The following is a 25,892-nucleotide window of genomic DNA, read 5'->3' on the forward strand; positions in this document are numbered from 1 at the left end:
GTGACTGAAGAGACCGAAACTCGGAGAAGTCCAGCATCCACTCGGCCCTGCGGAGAACCAAGAACACAAAACAGATAGTTCAACAGTTACGTTATTAATTTCAACACATTAATATCTGAAACACAAATACACTTATTTACAAAGGGTTATTTCAACGAAAACTGTGTTATATACAGCATGTAACTTGTTTCACTTATGCAAAGTGGGATCAGTAGGGAAACAATCATATGACTGGATTAAAAAATTACATGACAGATAATTACCTTGGTGCTTTCTAGAAAACTTTACGGAAGTTTATTAATGACAAAATGAAAAAAGTGATTATTAAAATTATTCAATGTAAATTTTAAACTTCAAGATTGCCTGAATGCAATTTGTAATTACAATTTGTTTTGTGTGCAAATTCCTAATTTTGTTGATGCAAAGTGTGATAATGAGACTAAATTAATGAGACTTGTTTTTATACTTTAGTCATGTATGTGCGAGGATAACTTTGCCATAACAAATCAGTGTTAAAACCAGTCTATCTTAATAAAAGAAGCAAGTTAACTTATCAATCCTCAAAGAAGTTTGACGTAACTCATCCCGATGAATTAGCAATAGTTCAAAAATGATTATTGTGGTACTTATTTAGTCTAAATTGAGTTCATAGCATTTTTAAAAATGTAAACATCGCCCGAGGGCTGCTCTGATGCAGTGTGATGGTTTGTTGCTGGTTGAGAAGAGTGCGTACAAGAGAGAAAGGAGATGGTAAGACTGAGCAATAAAAAACTGGACTTATAGTGCACCTGTAGCTGTTGGACTAGGAGCATTTTTGGAGGGAAACCTGCATTTTAGAATTGTTGCTGAAAACGTTTACCATGAGCTCTACCAAGGACACGGCAACAGACACAGTGATGTTTCTGTTTTATAAGGTAGGCCACTGGGTCACATGTCATGGAAGCTATTGAAAAAAAAATACAATTTTAGATAAAAATATTAATATAAAATATTAAATCCAATGTAATGACGTGTGTCTTATTGGTCAAAGTGAGTAGTAATATCTGACATTGATTTGAGGCCACTGGGTCACATGACTAAGTAAGTTCATCTTACTTCATTGGTAAGTTAAAAATACTTAACCATTTTAAGTTCAATACCCTGAATGGAATGGCTAGGGTTTAGTTAATTTAATTAAGTTACCTTAACAATAAATAAAGAGTTCGGTTCCCCCAAATTGTTTGAGTTGAACTAACTTATCAGGTTTTACACTTGGAGACATTAAGTGCTGACATCTTAAAGAAAAAAGTACAGTTTACTTAAATAACGCATGTTCATCTAAACACACAATCATTTCACATGACTTGACACAGTTAAGTTCTTTTACTTACTTTTACTAAGGGAATAGGTTTGGAATTGACAGAGTACTCAAGTATCTGACCTAATGTCTTTTACTGGTTGCTATAGCAAATCCATTACCAACGTACCAAAAAAACAAAACAACTAAATTGCCAATGCAGTGGTTTCATTTCCTTGTAGCATATTTTTTGTTGTGTATTGTTTCATTTGATTTTCAACTTGACCAGGATTTATACTATAATAATTGCACTTTCTATTTGCAGATATATTATACTAGTACTCTATGGCAACAAAACAAGTAAAGAAAAACAGACAAAAAAGGAAAACCCCAACACAAACAAACAGAAAGGAGGTGGCCTGTGTTTTTTTAACAATATGATTTATTTATTAGTCATGAAGTGATGTTGAAAATTTTCAGAAACCAAACCTTGGCTAAAGTTGACCATTACTGAACATAAAAATGCAAACAACAATATTATCAAATAACAAGGACATTTTTTGTATCAATTCAATCTGCAATTTTATTGTGACATAAATAAGAAGCAATATACATTTTCAAGTTTGGGTAGCACATATTTTGACAATTTAAAAATTAAAAGTCTTTGACGTATTTAATTCAATCTTTTGTAACTTTGTAACTTTTTTGCACAAAACTTTGTTTAAATTGGAATTTTACAAAATATTTTAAAAAATGACTAATTATTTGATTTGATTTTAAATATGGCGGTATATGATTTTAAATTATCTATCAAGTGATTTTGTATTTGAATTTCTTCTGCAGTGATGCATTTGAAAAGCCAGAAATAAAATTGATTTTTGGACCGTTTTGATGATAGTCGCAGATGTTTTAAGCATTGCATTTGTCCCACAACATCCAAACCCAATTACAAAACAGAATCAAAATTTAATGTTATCATTTGAATTTACTATTTATTATAGTATGCAAATTAAACATGAGGCTAAGGGTTGACTTTACTAACTGTACCCTCAGATTCCTGCACACATACTTTTGTCACTAATTTGCCTCCATACCTGTAGGTTGAACTTGTATAACGACTCAAAAGCAGGTACCTTTTTGATCATTTTCTAACTTGTTACAAAACCTGCTGTACATTTTCTCCTGACAACAAAGCTTAGTTTTAATCTAATCTAGCCTCACATATAAAAACACACATATCTGTTAACTGGAAATACAATTATAGACATATCGGGAATATAGTATTCCATAAAATAACTGGTATTCGTTCAAAGAAATAGACACTTCATGTAGGCAGTTTGTGAAACAACTTTTTTCATCTCATATTTATGTCACCAGTTACCAATGCTGCAGCTATACCAGCCGATCTCTACAGCACAGAGTCTGGATACAAATGTACAAGATGGCAGCGCCTGCTCTGGGGGCCAGTCACGACCGGTTTAAACTCAAAGTTTACCAAAAATGTTATGACAATATTTCAAATTTGATTAAAACTAATTCCTAACATTCTTTCGACCCCATTTACAAAGCTAGAAGGTTCATGTGGGTTTGGGTTTCCAGAGGCTTTACCATCATTATCTACATCTCTAACTGTAGGATGACTTTCTTTGGTAACATGCTCAGTGAATTTGTATTTGTTGTGTTAGCGAAAGGAAACAGCCGCTCAGTGAAAGTCTGTGAGAAGGTGTAAATGTGTGTGCCAGTGTCCGGATCAAAGAAAGACAGCTTTCCTCTGTTCCAGTCCAGCCGTACTCTGATCCTCTGGAGATGCTTCTTTACAGACAGAACTTTATCTATACCTGGTGGAGAGTACGCTCTGTATATACCATCACTAAACCATATTTCCCAGTATCCAGCCAGAATATCCCCTTTCCTTGACACAGACTCTGTTATGACACCCACTGCCCAGTTCCCATCACTTCTTACATGAACGTCCCAGCTGTGAGTCCCTGAGTTAAAGCCCTCAGATCCCAGGACTGCTGGATACTCCCCAAATCTTTCTGGGTTCTGTGGAAGCTGTCTGACTTCCTCGACGTATCTCAGACTTTTCAGATCTTCAGATACAACGATGTTAAATCCTGCAGTGTTTGGATCCAGAATCACAGGATAATACGTTACCATCTCCTTCATCTTGTTCCAGATGTTGAAGATCAGATTTCCCAGATGTTTGGCCACATCTATCAGAGCTCCTGAGAGCAGATGTGGATCCTTCACTTGGTGGCGCTGCTGGACTCTTTCCGCTGCAGCCTTGTAGTTCTGCAGGAATGTGACACTACCAGATTCCAGCTCCTTGTCTGTGGCTTTGACCGTGTCTGAAAGAGCTGCTATCTCTCTGTTCAGAGCCGCAATCCTCAGCATCATCATTTCACTCTTCAGCTGCTCCTCCCTCCTCAGGGCAGTGATCCTGGCCACCTCTTCTTCTTTTAGGAAATCCCGAAGCTTCTTAAACTCCTCCCTTATCTGCGTCTCTGTACTGTGAGCCTGGACCTTAATTTGATCTGCTGCTAGATCCCAGTCAGCTTTAACTTGATTAAAGTGCTGCACTTTGGTCTGTAAAGGCTTCAGGTGTTTCCTCAGCTCCTTCTTGTATTCCTCAGCTGCCTCATCAATGGGTCTGAATTTGTGCTGTAAGTGTGTTTTTGAATCTCGACAGACAACACACACTGGCTGCTGATGGTCCAGACAGAAGAGCTTTAACTTCTCTGAATGCAGACTGCAGAGTTTCTCTGACCTCGCAGCAGCTTTTTCTTCAAGAGTAAGTTCCAGTAAGAAGGATTCACACAGGTTCTTCAATGCCAGGTTACAGGGCGGGTCACTCTTTGAAGATCTTCTTTTACAGAGCGGACACAGGAGAATCTGTTTTCCTGCCCACCAGCGCTGCAGACAGTCTTTACAGAAGCTGTGACTGCACGACAGCAAGACAGGATTTTGGAAGAAGTTGCAACAGATCGTACAGCAAAAATCCACTTCTGATTGAGAAATCTGGGAACCCATTTCTGAGTCTTGCTTTGAGTCGTCACTCTTCTAAAACTTTCTTTAAGAAACAGATGGAAGTAGAGGTATTCCAGTATTCCCAGTAATCCTCTGTCGTCCTCCAGTCAGCCGTATCCTGCGGTCGGTCTCTGTGCTTGTGTCTGTCCTCAGCGAGAAACACCAACAAAAGTCTGTGTTTCCTGGTTTTTATATCTTGACAGGGAGTTGGTGAATTGCCACTCAGCCATAAACTGTACCAACCAGGTGAGTTGCATTCCAAAGCAGTCCTTTCTCACTGCTCATCGGGAAGTGTCGACCTTTTTTGTAATGGGTGTATTTTTTTACTTTTCATATTCAGCAGAACTTTTTTATTTTATTCATGAACATTGTGTCCTGGGAAAATCTCAGGAAATCTATGGTTTGAATATTAAAAAAAAAAATCTTGTGCCAAATAAAAAATGTAAATTTTCTGTGCATGGCATGGCCATAGGACAGACTTAATATCAAGTTAAAAAAGTCCTATTTAAAAAAGCGGCAACACTGTGGATGTAAATATGTTGTGCATACAGACAAACAATGAAAGCATTTCAGCCAATATTCTGCTGGGTTTTTTTTAATCACCCATCACTCGCGCTTTCTGGCTTCAAAAGGGAGGTTCATTGAGACAGAAATAAAGCAAAACTAAGAAGCATGTTGGTATGAGGATGTTGCTACAGCGTTGCTAAACCAGTAGATCCAGTTTAGTGGCGAATAAACAACAATATGGCGGACATCCTTTTCTCGTCTGTCTTTGTCAGGTTTCTACGGAGTAAAGTTTCATTTAATTTGCTTTACAAAATTTCACGTCACGGCTAAAACCTGGCTTTGTACAGCGCTATGAACAGATTTTGAAAAGATGTTATTACAATTAAGGGGTAAAAAGTATGCCAAAATAACAATATCACGATGCAATTTTGGTACAAGTTCAAATTCATGCTTGTCAGTTTGTTCAAAGACGACACAAGCAAACAACTTTAAAAATGCTTGTTTTTTTTAAATGGGATTTGGATTGACGTCATGTAAATCAAAGCGCTGATGGCCTTTTGCGAGATAGCATCAAGTGATGTTGGAATAGCTCAACTGAAGCAAAGACACAAATTACGTCAATTCTTGTCATTGACTTTAATTAAATTAAATTCGCTTTTGGTCTAAAACCTTAAAATTCTTCAGCATTTTGGAAAGCTATGAGAGGCTGTACGGAGGCACAATAATGACAATATGTTAATATTAGCTTGCTAACACAGTCTTATTGGCATTCACATGTATGTTTTAGGTATGATTTTACTTTGTTAACCATCTTAGCATAGCGTATTAGCATTCTAACATTTGCTAATTAGCACTGAACACAGTATTGTTAAATGGTTAACCTGCAGGTCTGTATTTGTTTGCGTCACACCATGTGCTTACAAATCTACCAATTTACACTCTCAGATTTTACCCTTCAATGCACACTTAGTTTTGACATTAATGGACTTCCATACATTGGGGTATTTCCCAGATTAAACCCTGCACATCAAGTTATTCCCCATGGCATGTGAGTCTATCATTTCGGGTATGTCACAGCCAGCCAGACGTACCTTTGGTTTCAGTTTTTTGCATAATTAAAACCTGCAGGTAAAGTTTTTCTGCACCAAAGCATTAAATATTTTAGGAAAGGAAAGTGCCGGCAAAATCAGGTGTTTTGGACCTGGCTTCGTTTTCTTTATTCTAATAAATGTGGTAGAGTAACTTCTACTCCAAAGCCCACAGCTAACATGATCAGACTACAGAGTATCTGTTTACTATACAAACACAACTGAGCCCTCCAGTATGTGGGTCTCAGATGAGAAGGGGAACTCCAAGTGTTCGCCCACATGCAGCTGCAGCTCTCTGCTGCCATGTTGCATGATGTGTTTATGTAATTGCTGATCAGAGGCCATGTGAACCTGGCTTCTCACTCTCTCTGTCTTTAAATGACTGCTCCTATAAAAAGCCGGCTGACCCTGCTGCGACTCTGACCTGCCAGGCAGCCTCTTGATGTCCAGCAGCAGCTGAAGCAGCCCGTGTATACAATAACAAATACCTGCCATTGCTCGACCTTTTACTCCTGCACAAGTGTTATGTCCAACATGCACCACACACTCACAATCAAACACCCAGCTAATAAAGAGATGTCAGTGTAATCCATTGAGTCTCTGCTGTGACATCAGAATGCAGAAAGTAGCTCGCTGAGGTGTTCAGTTGCAAACTTTACAATCCTATTGTGTTTCTTGCTTTTAAATTATTGCATGATCGGTGAAAAAATACAAAACATTGTGATTTTGTGTTAAATTGTGTGCCACCAATCCACTATATCAAGGTTAAACAAAGGCATCTATGGAGACACAAAGTGGTCAAAAGAAATTATAACGTCAATGTGAAATAGATCAAATAAAAAATAAAAATCTTTTTTACGACAAAATTGTATTTATTTATTTATTTTATAAAAACTGGGCCCTTTTTTGACTTAATGATTTATGGTAGAAAAAGTTTTGCAATTTCTCCAGATGATTGTTTTAGCAGCTGCTAAATGTGCTGAAATGGCTGCAACGTTTGGGGAAATGCTCCCAATCAAAGTCTAACAGTTCTTGTTGTTTCCACTGACAGGCTCAGATTGTTCTTCTAAGTGTGTGACAACATGACAGAAAGGATCCCTACAGAGATAGACCTTTTTGTTACAGAGGAAGATGATTGTTTTAACCACACACAGACGTTACATCGCTCTCTGCAAACACACCAGACTCCATTGACAAAAACACTGATTTAACCTCACAGAACATGGGAGTTGCTGGTTTACCTCTGCCTTGATTTTGTTTGGTGTGTATTCATCCATATATTTCATTATGTTTAATATTAATGACACTGTGGTAATAAATGTTGCTAGGATCAAGTTTGGATTCTGCATGCTTTTGATAACTTTTGTCATTTTAAAAATGTTTTCAGTATTTTTAATGTCATTAAAAATGCCACAAGGACTTATTAATTTGATTAATTTCTGCCACTTTTGTTACCCATGCATGTTGGGCTTTACTCCGATGATATCATCGGTAGTATTAAAAGTAAGAACATTTTAAACTACTACTTCCCTAAAAAACAGGACATTAATTTGAAGTGAGTGCGGCGCGCACTGCCTGCACCACCCCTCTTCTGTCAAGCGTGAAGAAGGGTGAAAGATGTCTGCGGCAGTTTTTCAAAGTTCATGAAATGGACAGCAAGGCTGACTTCATTTATGTATTTGTTCTGTGCAACAGGTGGAATTTGCCTTTGTTGTGGCTGTTGTCAGGATTGTCCTGGGGAGAGCATCATCTAACCTGTCCAAGTTTAATGAATGTTACAGTTTTATGGTTAGTTTTTTTTTTTTATTCATCGAGCATTTAGACGACACACAGATCTACATCACAATGTCACCAGGGGACCATACAAGCCCTAGTTAAATGCATTGAACAAATCAATGAGTGGATGTGCCATAATTTCCTTCAGTTGAACAAACCAAGACAAACTGAGGTAGTTATTTTTGGAGCTAAAGAGGAGCGATTAAAAGTCAGTGCACAGCTTCAGTCATTAGTGTTGAAAACCACTGACCAAGCCAGAAATCTGGGTGAAGTCATGGACTCAGACCTGAACCATCAAAGCCACATTAAACAATCACAAAGTCGGCCTACTATCGCCTCAAGAATATATCCAAGATTAAAGGACTTATGTCTCAGCAGGATCTAGAAAAACTGGTCCATGCATTTATCTTCAGTCGACTTGATTACTGTAACAGTGTCTTTACAGGTCTCCCTAAAAAATCAATCAGACAACTGCAGCTGATCCAGGACGCTGCTGCTCGAGTCCTCACCAAGACCAGGACAGTAGATCACACCACTCCAGCTCTGAGGTCTTTACACTGGCTCCCTGTCTGTCAGAGAATAGATTTCAAAATACTACTGCTGGTTTACAAAGCGCTGAACGGTCAAGGGCCAAAATACATTTGTGGTCTCCTGACACAGTACGAACCATCCCGACCCCTCAGGTCGTCAGGGACAGGTGTGCTTTCTGTCCCCAGAGTCAGAACCAAACATGGAGCAGCAGCGTTCAGTTTCTATGCTCCGTATATCTGGAACAAACTCCCACAAACATGCAGGTCTGCTGAAACACTCACTTCTTTTCAATCAAGCCTGAAGACTCACCTGTTCACAGCTGCTTTTTATTCAACTGTTTTAATACATTTAATTTAAAAACTGTTCTAATTATTTATATCTGCACTGCAGCTTTAACTCTTATCCTTTTATATTTTCGCTTCTATTTTTGGCTGTTTTTATTTTATCTTCACTTTGCTTTTTAATGTCTTGTTTTATGATGTGTTTCTTTGCTTTTGTTGTTCTGTGTAAAGCCCTTGAATTGTCTTGCTGCTGAAAATGTGCTATATAAATAAACTTGCCTTGCCTTGCCTTATTTGAAAGAAACATACAAATGAATATAGCATTTTGTACACAACCTCAGTTTAAGTAGTTTTGTTATCTTGCTCAGTGAATGTGCACATTTTAAAAAGCTCTGTATTATGTTATTTCTGCATCTGCCAGTGGGCCACGACAATAAGAGCAGGCATGATATCAACTCCACTACAGGGGAGACGTGATGCTCTCTGCAACGAGGTGGAAAACAACATGTGCCTAATATATCGGTATCGGTATCTGAATATCAGATATCGGCAAAAAATACAATATCGTTCATCCCTATCAATAATAATGAACTTTAATAAATATTAAGCCAGAGACATCAGATTGTTGTATTATATAAATAAATGTTAATTACTGTGCAGACTATTTTTGCCTTTTTCACACATTCTCCTGACCAGCACCTTTTACCCTTTTTGGTTTCCAGTACAAACTTTGATCAAGTAGTACTACAGTAGTATTGATAAAGGGAGTAGCTAATCTTAACAGAGAGATTAGCAGCAGTTTTAGCACAAATTAGCACTATCAGAAACCCTGAAGTAGGACTAACAGTAGTAAAATAAGTGTCCTGTTTTTGTCTTAGGAGGGCTAAAGGTTAATGTTTGGTCACACCCAAGATAAAAAAGGTCTGTGTGGTGGTATGTTACATGGAATTACCACAGAATTGGAACAATACCAAGCGAATCTGAAAGTTGAATTTTGAAGGCAGGATTTTTAGTCTTTCTCTTTATCGCATTGTATTGGTAATTTCACTCGGGTAAAGGACCCTGGCCCTTTTATAAACCTCCAAGCACAAATTAGTTACACAATCATCCTGGTTTACTCATACCTGAAGTTGTACATAAACAACGTAAACAGATCTACTCACCTGTCCAGGCAAGTCTCTGTTCATCTGTGCTCCACCACGAAGCTCATGGTGGTCCCATCAAACGAGGGCGGGGCGATGATCCGCGGCCCCTGCTGGGACGTGATGCTGATGACCGGCTGCTTGACGTTGGAGAAGCCCTGCAGTGGCCTGCTGCTGCCCGCAGTCTGCTGTTGAACCCCGGAGGCTGCCTGGGGAGACTTTCCTGTTGCCATGTAGAAGGGACTCTCCATGTACAAGCCTTCTGTCAGCTGTGACGAGGCCCTCTCCACACTCTCTGGCTCTGACTGCATCGACATCTGTGATGGCACGAGCGTCCGGGCCGGGATCATGGATGGCGTCGGCATGAAGCCTGGGTAGATCATGTAGGTGTGTCCGTATGCTCCTGGACTTAGCGCCAAAGGTGAGATCGGCATAGGAATAGGGGTCATGGGAGGCTGAGGCATGGGCACGTCCACATACTGGCCTGTTTCTGGGTCGAAGAGGCGCTTTGTGGCCGGCTGCACCGGAGTATCCACCAGGTAGTAGTTACCAGTGGTGGGATCCAGGAGCATCTTCCTCTGGGTGGCCTGGAACGGGTCCAGATTGGGAGCAGGGGTGATTGCCGGTGAGAAGCAGTACATCTGAGGCTGATTTGCGGTCATGCCCAACGGCAAGGAGTGGTAGATTGTTGCAGAAGGGATTTCAGGTGATCGCGTCTCCATGATAATGCTGGTTCGTTTCGGGGACTGGTTGCGGTCTTCCTGACTCCTGACACCTGGTCCAAGCTGTCCTGAAGGTGTCGTTGGGTGTGTTTGGGTGGTGAATGTGTACACTGAAGTTTTATCCACAGATGAGGCTGCTTTGTTTGTGCTGGCTGGAGACTTAACCGGAATAGTAAGATAGTTTTCGTTGTCAGGGCCCAAGAGATCGTGCAAGGACTTCTCTACCTCCCTGGATTCAGCTCTCTCGTGTCCACTGAGCTTCTTCTGGCTGCTCTTTAAGGAAACTGGCAATTTTGGAGACTTTGGGGTGAAGCTTTTAGTGTTGAAGGGTGTTTGTGTGGCAATGTTTGACTGGGGCGCCTTTGCAGTTTGGGAGGCCTTAAAGCTGGAGCCGAGGCTGAACATGTTCTTGGTTCCTGTGGCGCTGGTGGTCGCTTGCATGGACTTGGCAAGCAGCTTGTCATCACGGCTGCTGAGAGCTTGAAAGACTTTGTCGTCTCGCCTCAGCAGGCTGGGGGACGCCGCTACTGCCGGTGGTGTCTTGTCAGTGTTTGGGTAGGAGTCTCTTCTGGCTATCCTGTCCATGCTGAACCCTCTCATGTCGTCCTCCTCAGGTCCTCCGTGCTCCTCGGAGGAGATCATTGAAAGAACATGGCTGTCTGTCAGCCGCTGGGGCTCGTTCTTCCTCTTCCATTCATTCCTTTCGAACACATAGAGCTGTTCCATGGTTTTCACAGCTGCCTGGAGTTTCTCAAAAGCCGCCTGGTTTGCCATCTTTGACTCAGGTTTCTTGTCTGTGATATCTGATGGTTTCTCCTGCTTCTTTGATGCTGTTTTGCTTTCAATTTTCAAACCTCCCTCTGAGGAGTTATTTAAGTTACCTATGGGTGCTCTTCCTGTTGCCTTTTGCAGTTGAGCGCTTATAGCGCCCTCTGGAGACGATCTGTCGATGTCCAGCGTCTCCCGTTTAGATATCTCTTGTTTTCCGTTACTGTTTGTATTCACAGACTGACATTTTATCACTATGGGGGACACGGAGTTCGGGTTTCGATAGGACATTTGCTTCTTTTGCTCTGAGTGGCCGTCATAAGTGGATTTGTTTTCGTTGTTATCCAAAGAAACAAAGTGATAAGAACTTTTTACTAATTTACGCACGTCCCTGACTTGGTGAATTGGCGTCTGTAGCTTTCCTTTATTATCTCTAATGTCTCTCACCATGAAATGCGGCACTTTATCAGAACACTCACCCTTCAGAGCTGCAGCCAGCGCTTGGCATTTGAAGTCATCTGCTCTGCTGAGGCTGACTGAGTTACAGCCTATATTAGGAGCGCGCAGTTTGGAGACGCCGACGAACGGCTCAGTTTTATTGTCTTTGACGCTCCTTAAGTTAATTTTAATTTCCGGAGATTTAGATGTAGCCACACTCCCGGAGTCTGCGATGTATAAAGTGTTGTCAGAGCGCAGTTTTATCCCTCCTCCGTCTTCACATGGAGAATAACTCCTGTTCTGCAGCTGCTGTCCCACTTCTCCGTCACTGGGCAGCAGTTGGATACTTGGCACAAACAAATGTGACATTTTAATCAGTTTGCCGCTGCCCGATGAGTACTGATCCGCCTCGCCCTCTTTGTCGTTAGCTGAAGGCGGCTTCTCCTGCGCAGTTTTTTGGTTTTTATGATCCTTTTGAAATTCTAGCTCCTCGTCCTTCCAGCATCTGAATGCGCTATTTTGGCTGCGAAGCAGCGTGCTTTTACACGCTTCCAATGCGCCTTTTTTAGTATCGATTCCAGCTTCATTTGCCTGCTCTAAATTAGTTTCTAGTGCGGGAGCGGCCGTGTCTTGTCTCCGAGAGTCGCTCTTGGTATCACATGAGCCGCTGTCCACTATGTCCCCTAATTCATCCACGCACATTATGGCGTACTCGGAGCTGCTCTCGGAAAGCTTGGAGCTCTGTCTGTGCAGCTCCCTGCTCCCCTTCCCCCTGTGACTGTCGCTGTCCTGGTGCACAAAGCTCGGGGAAGGCGCCTGATGCGGCTCACGTATCTCCCCCCTTTCCATCTTACGCTCCTGCTCGAACTGCATCTTCTTAGAAATCACATTTTTGATCAGGCTGGAGGCGAATATGGCCTTCTTGTGTGTGTCTTCCATCGCGTTAGAGGGAGGCTTGCTGGCCCCTCTCCTCTGGCCGCTTGGCAAACTGTTGGTAACTTCATCTGTGGAACGTGATCCTGCAGCATTTTGTGCAAAGTCGGTGCGCCTTTCTCCCTCAGACATTCCCGATTTGACATTACAACGAAAATTCAGAGTCTCTGTGAGTCTGATAACGCCACTGTGGCCCTGAGCGAATTTCCCCATCAGCTCTATTTTCTTTGATGACGATGCGCTGTGGGGATTCCCATTCAGCGTGAAGATCTTGCTGGTGGGTGGTTTGATGCTCGCCAGTGCCATGCCCTTATAACCTCTAGTGTCTACATTTTTGGCTATTTCAAAAGAGGCCGTTGAGTTCTGATGGGAAACTACACTGGGGTCCAGTCCCTGTGACATGTTACCATATTTCAGGTCGACAAACGTGGACCACCTGTTTATCCCTAAGCCATGCTCTGATGCAGAGGACTCGCTGGAGGTGCTGAAATTAATGGCATCAAAGTAAGGGTACGCCAGGCTCTTGAAGGCTTTGGCTGTCAGGTTGCGCACCTCCTTGTCAGCGTCGTCCAGCTCGCTGACAGCGCTGGACGCACCGCTGGAGTACTCGGTGACCTCTTTTCCCCTCAATTTACCAAAGTGTAAGCGTCCGGGCGCGGCTATGAAACACTTCGCCCTGTCACACAACGTCTCTGCCTTCCCATCAACTCCCCTTAGCACATACCGGCTCATGTCTCCGGCGCGCCTGGCATGATAAAGAATATTTTTCTGCTCTTGGATGTTGCTGGGGTCATTTATAGCTCGAGAAGTGGTTCTGATTGACAGGTGAATCTGTCCCGCACTGTTGCCACAGCACTGCTGCTGCTGCTGCTGCGGGGGTTTTGACACACTCTCATCTGAGCTGGTGAACTTGGCTGTGTCGCTCGGATCACTTTCAAGCAGAGTGCTGACTGTTGCTGCGCCCTGAGTGCGCGGCTGACTGCCGTCCCCCCTCTGCCCCGCAGCCGCACCATCACCGTCAAAAGAGGCGTAATCGACAAAAGAGTACACCTGCTGGTTGTCATCCTCGATGTCCCAGCTGGCGGAGGAGCCCACCCCGAGGTCGTAATCCTCCTCATGGTCAGAAAGCTCCGAGAGCTGGATCTCGTGCGTGGTAATGTAGTGGGACTCGTCCTCCGTTACGCACGGGACGCAGTCGTCGGAAAGCACCAAACTCACATCATCATCCTCCTCAAAATCATCCGACTCACTTCTCCCGCTCAGATAATTATCACTGCAGTGTAACTCCTCTTCTCTCTGAGTGTTTCTCTTCTCTTCTGTTTTGGACACCTCGGCTTGCGTAATCGCGCGCTCGCCTTTGTCTCCGGATTTGAGGCAATCCTCTGACTTTGCTTTAAGACAAGGAGGATCTGTTAAAGATTGTCTATTAGAGGGATCCTGCTCTAAATCGCCACCATATTTCTCAGCCGTAGAATCTTTTTTCTTTTTAGTTTCAGTCTCGGTTTTAATCGCACATTCCTGGTTTGGCTCCGTTGCGCGTGGAGCTCCGGAGCTGCTGCTGCTAACAAAGACAGACATTTGGCTTCTTTCATCAGAGTGACAGTCTTTCTCCGGTTTTGCGCCGCTTTTTTTCACGTCCACTACCTCCAAATCCACATAATTGCTTTCGTCCTGCTTCTCCGACGCATCTTCCTTTCCACGCGCCAGTTTATGGAGCAGATCCGTGACTTCCCTGAGAGTTGTTGGCTTCTCCACACAGCTTTGCTCAGTCTTCATGGCTGAACCTGCAGGTTTAAGTCGGCCTCCGGTGTGTGACTGTGAAGAAACCGCAGAGACGGAGCCCCCCCGGGATTCCTCAGACCTGCAGGCAGAGATGATGCCTCACGCCCGGTTTGACAGACACTCTGATGAGACGGAAGCGCTCCAAATATTCCAGCTCACCGCGACATGCAGCCTAAAGCCGCCTGTCTAAAAAGGACCAGAGACATTACTAACTACTGTCTAGGCCACATGGTCCTCAAGCTGCGGCCCGCGGACCAATAGGGGTCGTTGAGAGGAAGTCTTAAATATGATAATTAATACTCCCTCTAAAGATGAACGTGTTATTACACAACTGATGAGGTACAGAGCTCTGTTACACTTGAAAATGCTCCTCCTCCTCTCCTGATTTATTCCCTCAGTAAACATGTTCCTAATGAGTTTATGGTCTCAGTCTCTAGTTTCAAGTCTTCTTCAACACAGCATGATGTTCATTTGGTCACTGATGCTCCCATTGAGAGTCACACAGACCAGAAAGAGGGGAGGGGTTAGGGCGGGGCTAACTGTGATAGACAGGTCGCTACCTCAGCAACCTTTAAAGTGCCAGTTTGCCAATTTTCAACCTCAGTGCTATCATGCTATCATGGGGAGCTAATGCCATTATAGTAGGAAAAAAATGCAATGTCTCTCTGTGCCTTTGGAGGGCGCTACCTACTTCTCCAATGGGCCCTGGCAAACGTCCGCCAGACTACGTAAAACGTGTCATCAGGCGGAGGCCAGGGAGCTCGCTAAACTACACTTCCTCAATCTCGGACGCCGCCTCCGATGTCGTCTCGTTCAGAATCGTCGGGTTTGAAATGTCGACTGCAGACCTGAAGATGTTTCAGACGATCCACCGGTATATTCTCGATGTGTTTCAGACTCTGTCCCGCTCTGAGCCGTCGCCTGCAGAAAAACGATAGTATTTCACTCCAGCGTCTCTCGCTGGGCCGTTCCTTTCAGAGGGAGGGGCGCAATGCATGCTGGGTGTTGTAGGAATGTAGAATGGGCGAAACCCGGAGCTGAACTTTCTCCACAGCTGTGGCGCCAATTTCAAATATTATTGCTTCTATCAATCACAGAGAACACCAGCTTTGACTGACAGCGGCTTTTTACAGAGGCGGACTGCTCCTTTAAGAGCACTGTTCTGCATTCAGTTGTACTTAAAGACTGAGAAGTTGGCTGTGCGTTTGCCGCTAGCAAACATTAGCATCCCAATTAATTCAGTTGCTGTGAATTACAGATACACTTCTTGCCGTCTTTTGGATCGACTATATAAATGAGTTTAAATTTATTTAGCTTAAGAACATTTTGCTGTGAATATTTCTGTGCTTTTACTCCGTATCTAAAAAAGCCTGATGAGGCTGGATTTCTTATTTAATCTATGAGACAAGAGTCAACACAAGCCGCCTGACTGCCCCGTTTCAGCCAGGCTAACAGATAACATTTCCATGCAGACAGACGGCTCACTGGCTGTTTTTAAAAATACACGTCAAAGTCAAATATAGGCACCGTGGCAAAATGTGAAAATTGCAGCTATGTTAGACAGGAAGGAATGTGTGCAGGGTTTTTGTGACACTTCAGATGACGGTTGTCTGGCAGATAAACACCCAAGTGACAACAACTCAGCAACAGCACACCCCCATGAGGAGCGGGCCGCTGTGCATGCTGCTGCCTGCTGAGGGTCTCAGAGGGGTTAGTCTGTGTCAGCCAGGGCTGGTCTGCAGGTCCAGGGACCACCAGTGGCCACCGGAAGATGCCAGAAGGTCCAACGCATAAGTAGGTCACATTGATTTAGCTGTTGTATTCCTCCTGAGTGGAAAACATGAGCAAAAAATGAAAAGTTAAGGATAGATGACAATCAAGATTAAGAACTTTGGACCCAGGCTTGGGTCCGTCTTACTTGTAAATGAGGTTTTAAATCTTTATGTAAGTTCCTGGTTAAATAAAGTTTAAAAAGTAGCAAATTAAAAGCATTTTTATTAAAAAAGTATATAAGTATCATCAGAAGAAACTGTGTAATATTTGGGGGAACTTTAAATGTTAATGTAATTCAAATAAAATGACCACCACCCTTTGATGTCTGCAAGAGTACAGAACATGTCCAGGTGTCTTTAGGGGTAAGTCTGCTATTTTAAAACCCCTTCTTCTTTTCTTTTTTTTCCACTGACAGGCTCAGATTGTTATTCTAAGTGTGTGACAACATGACAGAAAGGATCCCTACAGAGATAGACCTTTTTGTTACAGAGGAAGATGTTTTTTTTAAACCAGAAACACATGTAACATCGCTCTCTTCAAAGACACCAGACTCCATTGACAAAAACAGTAATTTAACCTTGCAGGACACAGGAGTTGCTGTATCTATCAGATAGTATGTTTTGTTTAACAATGAGCCTTTGGTGAACTAAATGATTAGTTCGGATCCAACACAATTTTTGTGTAAGACTTAATAAAACAAACTAACTAACTGATCAAGTCAGAGGTAGACCAGAAACTCCTGTGTTCATCAATGTAAAAATACTGTTTTTATTAATGGAGTCTGGAGTTAAGAAGTTTCCCATATAAATGTTCAACCTTACATTTAATAACTCTCAGATGTTCAGTAGAATGTAAAATATCTGTTAGTATGTCCACTGAGAAGCTAAATAATCAACAAAACACATGCATGAAGATGAATCATCAGCACCACGGACAGCTCATCTTTTGTTTTTATATCACCACAACATTAAATCTACAATGTACAGCAGGCACGACCTGTTTTAAGGTTCGTATGGGCATCTGAGAAAATGTGAATAATCATTACACACAGATACAGATTAATACAATATGCAGTATAATAGACAGTGTACCTAGGATTAGCTAACTCTCTGTTGACATGACAAGTTTACAACTGTCAGCCACACCCTGAACGTATCAAGAGCCTTCCTAGAGAGTTGGAGTTACATAGACAGCAGATGTATCTGAGCTGCAATTTCATCTGGAATCTTTAGAGGGGTGTAGTGTAGTGCATGCTCCGTGAATAACATCACAAGCAACACTTGTGAGTTAGTTTTTAAATGCTATATTCAAACTTAACCATACAACCCCGTGCTTTAATGCTGAGTTCAATAACCTTCTTTTAGATCATAGAGACCAAAATGATGAGTGTTTAACCCAATCCAAGCTCAACCTCAAGGGCTTAAACCCGCAGTTCCTCTGGTGTGCACTTGAGGCTGTCTCCAGCAGTGAGTCAGTCCCCATAGAGCCCCATGTTAAACTTTACAGCAGAAATAAACATGTTTACAGCCTGGTACAAAAAACAGTTTGGGTCTCTATAGCTCATTTCTCTCTTCATGACAACTGTACGGGGAGAATCTTTATACAGCTCACCTGTTTACATTATATTAAGGCTTAAAGTGATGCAGCATTAAGGGCGTGGCCTGTTTGAGTGACAGGTGGGAGCTGCTAGCTGTCTGCTATCAGACAAATAATCTGTCTTGCTGTGCGCTTTATTGGACTAACAGACCGTCCAACAAGTCTGACACACAGTTTTACACTCAGTGAAATTTTAAGTATTATTTTAGCACTCATTAGCAGGTAATGGTGTCTGCACTCACCTAAGTTGGCTTGTTAGCTTAGCTTGTTAACCAGTAAACTATCAGATTAGCTTGGGCATAGAATGTAAAAACTGGCTACCCTGTGAATTACAAGTCGCTACCACAGTGACTAAGGTAGAGTTAAGTAGATTTATAAGCCTGTGAGTTAGCCAAAATTAGCATCAACAAAGAGTGAGTTATGGATGCAACTTGCTAACAAAACTAGCTCTATCCTTAGCTGTTAGCTAGCCTTTCTCTAGCTGCAAGGGTTTATCTAATTAGACAGATATTTAGGATGAGTCAAAGCATCTCTGGAGCTTACAGTACATTAGACGTCAGGGAGTCCAGTCTAATTGAAATGAATAACTGTGCATGCTGATGGTTGGCTGGCAGGGACCCTGAACTCACCACCAGGCTGTGACCGGGGCTGTGATGTCTTCTGTTGGTGGGCAACAAATTTCCCCGACACCTCCTGCCAGCAGTGTAACACAGGAGACACGGAGCGGGAAACCAGAGATGACTCTGAGCTTAACACTGAAACTCTGCTCTACTTGTGTCAGAGACTCGGATACAAGCAGCACAGACGCTTCCTCCACAAATATCTGTATGTTTTCTCAAAGTGGTCAGCTGTTTAGTGATGCTGTGGCTGCAAAAAAAAACAGTGTACAAAGTTAAAATTATTAGTGACACTTTATCTTACAGGTCTTACTATTTCCTAGTTATTTTTAAGGAATTTGTAATATTTAATCTGATAAAAAAAAAAGTGTCATTTAAAAATTGATTTGCAGAGAAAATCCATAAAAGATAAAAAAGAAATGAAATGACATATCTATGTCACCAAAAATTCCTTATAAAATTTTCTTTATAATAAGCAAAAAAAATGTGGATACTTGAAGTAATCTCGAGATAAATAAGGGTAAATAAAATGTATGGACGCATGTCCACTTAGGGCTTCCATAAAATACAACTGGTATACCAGTAGGACTCAAATGCTCAGGACAATTATAGACATGTTATTGATAAGTGCCAAGTTAAAGTGACGAGTTATGATTACAGGAAGCTATGAAACCTGTGCATTTATTTTGGAAATTTGAAGTATATTTTGTCTGTAACAAATATTTATACTTAAGTTTCTCTCCTTGCAGCTGTAGGGTTAGCAGCACCAGTATTTTGACAGTTATAAAAGTACTTTAACTTAAAGAATACAAATACTTTCAAACAGTAGTACCTGAGAGGAAACTACATGAACACATCAACATCTCTGTTCTCTCCTCCGGGTAATGGCAGCTTGACACCTTCACAGTCTGAAGAGACGTTTAAGAGAGTCAATCAAGCTGAGACTAAAAAAGTGAGGGGGGGCAAAAATAGGATTGTGAAAAGTGAGGCAGAGGAGACCCTCCTTCCGACCCCCATCATTCCCTCTGATGTTGCACTTGGTGAAACCCGTCCTTTAGAAATCACATTTATTTACTGCTGATTTACAACGGTATTATATATATATATATATATATATCAGTATTTTTTTCTCTTATATATCTGTGAACTGAGCTAGTTTGGTTAAATGTTTTGGCAACTCAAAGCTACGGTGGCCGATAAGGGCAATCACGCTACAAGGGCCCAAATGGTTTCCATTAGAAGAAACAGGCTGCCAATTCAGAAACGATGCAAATTCAAAAACACATGCAGACATCCAAAACCAGTGCAACGACGGAAATGTGCTGCAAATTAACAAAAAAAACATGCTGCAAAAAGCGGAAACAGCGGTCCTGATAACGCCGAACTCCTGAAGCCCGTGTGCTTGTTAGAAGAGTTAACACCAACACCGGGCAGAGTCACCTAAAAGTACCGCTAGCTGCACGGCTAATTGATTTCTGAAGCTAACAGAAGCTACAGGGTCTGATAATTAATAAATTCACTATCTCGTCTCCCTCTCTCTCTCTCTCTCCCGTCAATAATAAACCTGTTACACTGAGCGCCCCCTACAGGCCTGGAGAACCGTTGTGAAGATTTACAGCGTTATTCCATTTGCATCGTTTCTGTATTTGCAGCGCGTTTGATGTTTATGCATTTGTTTCGGCCTTTGCAGCACATTTCTGTCATTTATTTGATTTGGACTTTTGCATGTATTTCTGAATTTGCAGCCTGTTTCTTCTAATGGCAACCATTTGGGCTGTTGCTACGCAATTGCCCTTGTGGACACCGTACAAAGCACTTGGTTAAGGGTTGTAAGGGATTGCGGTCTTGGTTAAATACTGAAATTGAAAGGTTTAACTTAAATGTTAGTTTCCGTATGTGTTGTCGTAGCCTAAATGTAACACATATATCTTGGTGCTTTAGTTTTGTCTTTCCGTGATAGAACATCCATGAGGTGAGGTCAGTGTGTGTTTTCTGTATCACGCGGCCTTAGATTTAGTTTGGTAGCCATCTCTTTTGTTACATCTTAAGTTGTTGCTTTTTGCTTGGTTGTGTTTGACTTAACTACTTTGCTAAGTTTACCCAATCACGGACAACCGAACTGTTTGTCTGTGGGTCCCGGTGGACGCTGGAGGTACTGCAAGTTGGCCGCAAGATGTCGCTTAAAAAATAGACGTTTTTTTTTCAGTTTAGTATTTTTATTTTTGTTCTGCTCTTTAAATCCCTGCGACTACTTGAGCGAATTATTACTGCAGAGCTCTTGTGAGTGAAGTGCTGCAGAGCTCTTGTCCTTCTTTCTAATGGAATTTTTCTGCTTATAAAATAAAAATATAACGGTTTTCTTAGTCTAAAGTGTTTGGAGTTGTGTGATTAGAGGTTGGAGCTGCAGCCTTCTGAGGTTTGGGAATGTCTGTAGAAGATATTATTTAGTTGTGCATCTTTTGATTGATGGGATAACCCTAATACAATTGCATTTTAACAGAGGAAACAAAGCCTTTATCCAATCAAGACCAAGGCTCATGAAGGTTGCATCCAGTGTAGCATGTAATATGCATGTAGTTAACATAGCAAATAAAGGGGATTCAAGCAGCTTCATGTTGTAGCAACTGTTTACAGAACCTCAGATTTGTGTCTTATGTAAGAGGAGAGATATAAAGAATATTACACTCCCCTGCCCTGTGATTGTAGCTTCAGTCTGGCTTAAATGTAAAAGTTTTTTAAGGGAGTTTTGAATGGGGATTTTTCCAAATTAATTGACCTCCAGTTTTCCATCTTAGATCAGATTAAAGGGGCCAGTTGCCTGTTGGCCCCAAACAGTGTGAGAACCTCAGTTGCTCCAGCTGAAATACTGTAAACCCAGCCGCACAACAGGATATATTTAGCCAACTATTTCGGTGCGACGGCCCGGTGGCTGCAGGTCTTGAGGAGATACGGTTACTCCTGGAGTCCACATTAAAACAGCAGGCGGTCAATCATGTTGGCCCACAGTCAGAGAGGATTAAGAAGGAGACATTAGTGGTTAACGAGGAGATTGAGGCCTTACTTTTTCTACAACATCCACGAGTGCACTCAGGCTCAGCCTGCTGTGTGCCTCCACAGCTGCAAATATAAACACATGCATGTTAGTGACACTGAGGTCATGTATGTAAAAGACTGTTCTGAGGTCAGATAACCTGTAAAAACTATCTGTGTCTCACAGCTCTGCAGGACGTCTTCTTCTGCAGCTAATAGAAACTCACTCTTTCCTTTAGCTCCATGATTAAAGTGCCAGTACGCTGATTTTACACATGAAGAAGTCATAAAGAACAGGACTACAAACAGTTACATAATGTGTCTTATGGATTAAGCAGAAGCAACATGTGATCCTACCCGTCTGTACGCAACAGGCCGCTATATTCACCCTCTGAAATCTCATCACGCAGCTAAATACAGCAGGATGAGGCTTCAAATAGAGGAATTCTGCCTAGTAATTATTAAGACGCCACTCCTCCTCCACACCAGTTTTACCCATTTAATATTTCTATTTTCAATGCAATCATCACCTGACAATAAATGTCAACTGTCGCATCAGAAGTCTTGTTAAAGTTTATTTATGTTTTGTTTTTATGTTTGTGGCAATAAAGTTTTAATATTGATTAACAGACAAAACAATGTCTTTGATTCTGTCTCAGCCTTGATACCTATGTCCTGATGAAACTGTGGCTCTTTGACTCCGTCTGTGGAGATTTTCTCTTTCTGCCTCACACAAAAACGCCAACTTATGGAGGCCCATTACTGCCAGTAAAAGAAAAAAAAAAAAAAGCTCAAAACTTAAGACTTAATCATAACAATATCTGCATAGTAATCACGAGATTGAAAAGTCATAATTATGATATTTTTAATATATTCATAAGTTTCACTAATGAATACAACTAGGAGCCTGTGCAATACAAATGTATTTAATATAAATGATAAATTATTTAAAAAGTTAGGAGATAAAGAATCTTAATTGTGAGATTAAAAGTAAAAACAATTTGAAGTCATGATAACCACATTTAAAGTTTTGACATGAAAAGTCATAATTAAGAGATAACAAGTCAGTTATGAGATGACTTGTCGCATATATAAGAGAAAATGTCAAAATTATCAAATAAAAATTCAAAATAATAACATTAAAGTCAAAGTTAAATTTGTCTCACAATCCTAAATTGTGAGAATTAAATTAAATTGTGAATGAAAGGATGAAATTATGAGTTAAAAGTTTGATGTCTTTTCTCACTACAACTATGACTTTTCTCTCAAAACTTTGAATTATAACAATCATGACTTCAGTTTTTTCCTGGCAATAATGGGCTTCTATACCAGCTGTCTCACAGCAGTGGCAGACGGCCATAACTCACTCTCTGTGCACTCTTTGCACTCTGCAGGGGTCTGAATATTTGATACAGAAAATGAGGTGTAATTTCAGAGAGGATCTGATCGCGCTAACAACGAGCCTGAGAGCAGACTGATCCGTTCTCCATCTGTCACTGTCCTTTCATCGGCACAGAGGGGAGCTCACACCGTTTAAAGTTAGATCTGTATTCTCATCCATCATGTGATCCCGACTCTAAACTTCCAATAGGTGTAATTATACGGCGTCCATCGTGCCAGGACATGAGCCCTGTCCATAACTCCATAACTTACATTGTTTCTTCAGACTGGACCCTCAAATCCTGAACTATCAGCTGATGTTAAAGGCCTTGTAGACGAGGTCAAAGGTCGCTAACTTTGCACAAAGAGTCCATACACATACCAAAGTGTAAAGATTTAAGTTTGTGCTTTATGTGGAGTTAAATCAAACCAAAACTTTATTTAAACTGACAAGAAAAACAAAAATGATTTTTACCATGTTTTTTTTGTGTGTGTGAAACAAATAATATACAACATGCTAATCAGTTAGCTTAGAGGTCTTGCTGAGTGTCTTTTGGACAGAGCGAAGCTAGCTGTTTCCCCCTGCTTTCATTCTTTATGCTAAGCTAGGCTAACTACCCCCTTAAGCTTTAGCTACAAATCAACGTCACCATCTTACACAAGAGGAAGAACTTTTTCATTATTTTACATTTTGATATGTGCAGTGGTTAGCGCTGTTGCCTCTCAGCTAGAGGGTTCCTGGTTCGAGTCCCGGTTCAGACGTAGTGGGCCTTTCTGTGTGGAGTCTGCATGTTCTCCCCGTGCATGTGTGGGTTTCCTCCGGGTACTCCGGCTTCCTCCCCCAGTCCAAACACATGCTCGTTAGGTTCACTGGTGACTCTAAATTGCCCGTAGGTGTGAATGTGAGCGTGAAAGGTTGTCTGTCTCAATAACCGCTTTCCCGCTGGTCAAAAGACCCGCTAACACACGCTAACATCCGGCTTTTTTGCTTAGTGTGAAAGGTTATAATCAGCATTCAGACCCGGGTCACATGACTCTGCAGTAGACCCGGCTCCGATCGGCATTGATGGGAACAAAACCTGTGTTGACACGCTAATCTCTGCCCCCTTTCCAGCGCGATGCTATGCTCCGTTGGTTACTTCTGCGACTCCTCGTCATCTCAGCTACAAACTCCGCCCGTCTCCGTCCGAGCAGCGCTCGAACATCGTTCCACATGTGTCTGCGCCGAGTTTGATAAACAGCCTGAATGAGTAACAGATACAATAAAGACCTAACCACCGTAACATCTTCACTGGTTACTAACCCTGTCTCCTGTTTGTGACGTCAGACAGTGATGCAGCAGAAAATAGACTGACAGGAGGATACTTCACTGGCAATTGGAAAAGAGACAATCAGCATCTATAAGTGGGTCTTCCCGGGTCTGAAAATCCTGCATCAACACACTAATTTTGGTGAGAAAGCGGTGTAAGTGTCAGCCCTGTGACTGACTGGCGGCCTGTCCAGGTGTAACCCCGCCTCTCACTGATGAAAGCCTTTCATCTGCAGTATATAGTACTATTATGGGCTGTGTGTCTGTGGCGGCGCCCAGTTAGTGACGCGTTTTCCATCAGCCAGCAGTGGTTGGTCTGCCAGAGAGGGTAGGCGGAGCTAAGCGGCTGCTTCTCCGCTCTCTGCAAGTGTTGCGAGTAAACAGTAATCTACTATGGCTGAACAAACAAAGAGAAGATGGATGACTACAGATACAACTTCAACAAGAAGTGAAAATCCAAAGAAAAAGAAGATTACCGTTTATCACCACAGGTGGCGTCAAAGAGAACGAAACTGAGATCTTTCATTCCTCAATAAAACTTTTCACTTTTATTCACAGAATGTAGAATTTATTTACTCTCAACAAATTGACTTAATTCTCCACATTTCTGTTCCAAACATAAACCTCCTTCTTTCCTCCTTAATCCTTTCAATTATTTTTCCAGACAATTCGGCCTCATTCACATTTTAATATCGTTTGCATTTTGACTTTTTCCTCATTTTCCTTCATGCTAATACTCTTCCTTACCTCTCATTTGTTTATACTCTGTATACTGAGGCAAACTTAAAAACCAAAAGACGTGTTTTTCTTACTTTTTTAAGTCCGTTTAAATCAAACTTTTACCTTAAATTAGCAGCTCTGATCACGTTTTGTTTTACGCAGAAACTCCCACTTTTTACTGTATTTTTATTTCGTAGTCTTATCTGAACACTGAACACTCCACACTGTTCACCAGTGCAGACATGGAACATCCCCACTGACCTCGACCTTTGTATGTTTTTCTGTCCCCCTCTGAAGGACGACACAGAACACACATTTCAGTGTGTGTGTGTGTTGTTCTCTACTTTTGTAAACATGTCAGTAAATCAGATCAGCTGTTACACGACGTGTTTTTGTATTTTCTGCAGCAGTGAACAGAAACATGGCGTTTGTGATGTTCTGTCTTCAGGATGATTGTATTCTTTCCTCCACTAGAGGGCGCTGCATACTGTTTTATGAAGAGCATCACTTTCTCTTTCATGTGTTGGTCAATCCACGAGAGACAACTGAGATATTAAACCTGCATCTTGTTTTTCATCATAACAACCAGGAGCCCGTGCAGGAGTCTCTTAACTTTGACTGTCTGCCACCCGTCAGAGGAGACGCCTGCAGGTCAAACTAACTATTTAGGCCGAGTTCAAGAGGCTTCCGGCTGTTTCTGTGGCAGTAAGTTAGGTGCATTTATTACAGGAAAGATGCTCTGTAGAGTTTGCATAATTCTTTCAATCAATAATTTGTCCAAAAAATGCACATTTAGGAGTCTGAGCTTCTTTACTCTTTGACTTCTCTTTACAGTACTTCAGTTTGTGTTGTCAAATCCCGCTTGAAGGTGTGAGATAAATAAAGAAGTATTACTGTTATTATCTTTGTCAGGCACATTTTAGGGGCTACGTGTGTCTCCCTCTTGAAGCTTAGAGCTGCAGACAGGAAGTCAGAAAATATGGAAAGAACATTTTATATGTCTGAAAAAATTAATAGAATACAGTTTATGTTTTCCAACATGCTCATCAGTGAGCCTTTGAGCTGTTAGAAGGTGTATTTTTACACTTTGGACAGAGCCAGGCTAGCTGTTTGCACCTGCTTTCAGTCTTTATGCTAAGCTAGGCTAACCACGCCCTGAAGCTCAATCACTGTCCCCATTCTACAGGATAATA

At 41.7% G+C, this 25,892-nt stretch overlaps 2 protein-coding genes across 2 annotated transcripts; both read right to left on the reverse strand.

Annotated features, from left to right (window-relative positions):
• On the reverse strand, window positions 1-14,268 carry cunh4orf54 (chromosome unknown C4orf54 homolog). Its single transcript, XM_069672807.1, has 2 exons — window positions 9,653-14,268; window positions 1-47 (listed from the first exon to the last, which is right to left on the reverse strand). The coding sequence occupies exon 1, from the start codon at window positions 14,266-14,268 to the stop codon at window positions 9,673-9,675; it is 4,596 nt and encodes a 1,531-aa protein (XP_069528908.1). The 3' UTR covers window positions 1-47; window positions 9,653-9,672.
• LOC138600981 (E3 ubiquitin-protein ligase TRIM39-like) lies at window positions 1,743-4,444 on the reverse strand. Its single transcript, XM_069672546.1, has one exon. It carries the CDS (start codon window positions 4,307-4,309, stop codon window positions 2,894-2,896), a length of 1,416 nt encoding a protein of 471 aa, XP_069528647.1. The 5' UTR covers window positions 4,310-4,444; the 3' UTR covers window positions 1,743-2,893.
• Window positions 14,269-25,892: the final 11,624 nt, after the last annotated feature.

The sequence above is a fragment of the Semicossyphus pulcher genome, unplaced genomic scaffold, assembly GCF_022749685.1.
Source record: "Semicossyphus pulcher isolate SPU_LCO1_2020_fin unplaced genomic scaffold, fSemPul1.0.p SCAF_21, whole genome shotgun sequence".
In the NCBI taxonomy this organism is placed as follows: domain Eukaryota; kingdom Metazoa; phylum Chordata; class Actinopteri; order Labriformes; family Labridae; genus Semicossyphus; species Semicossyphus pulcher.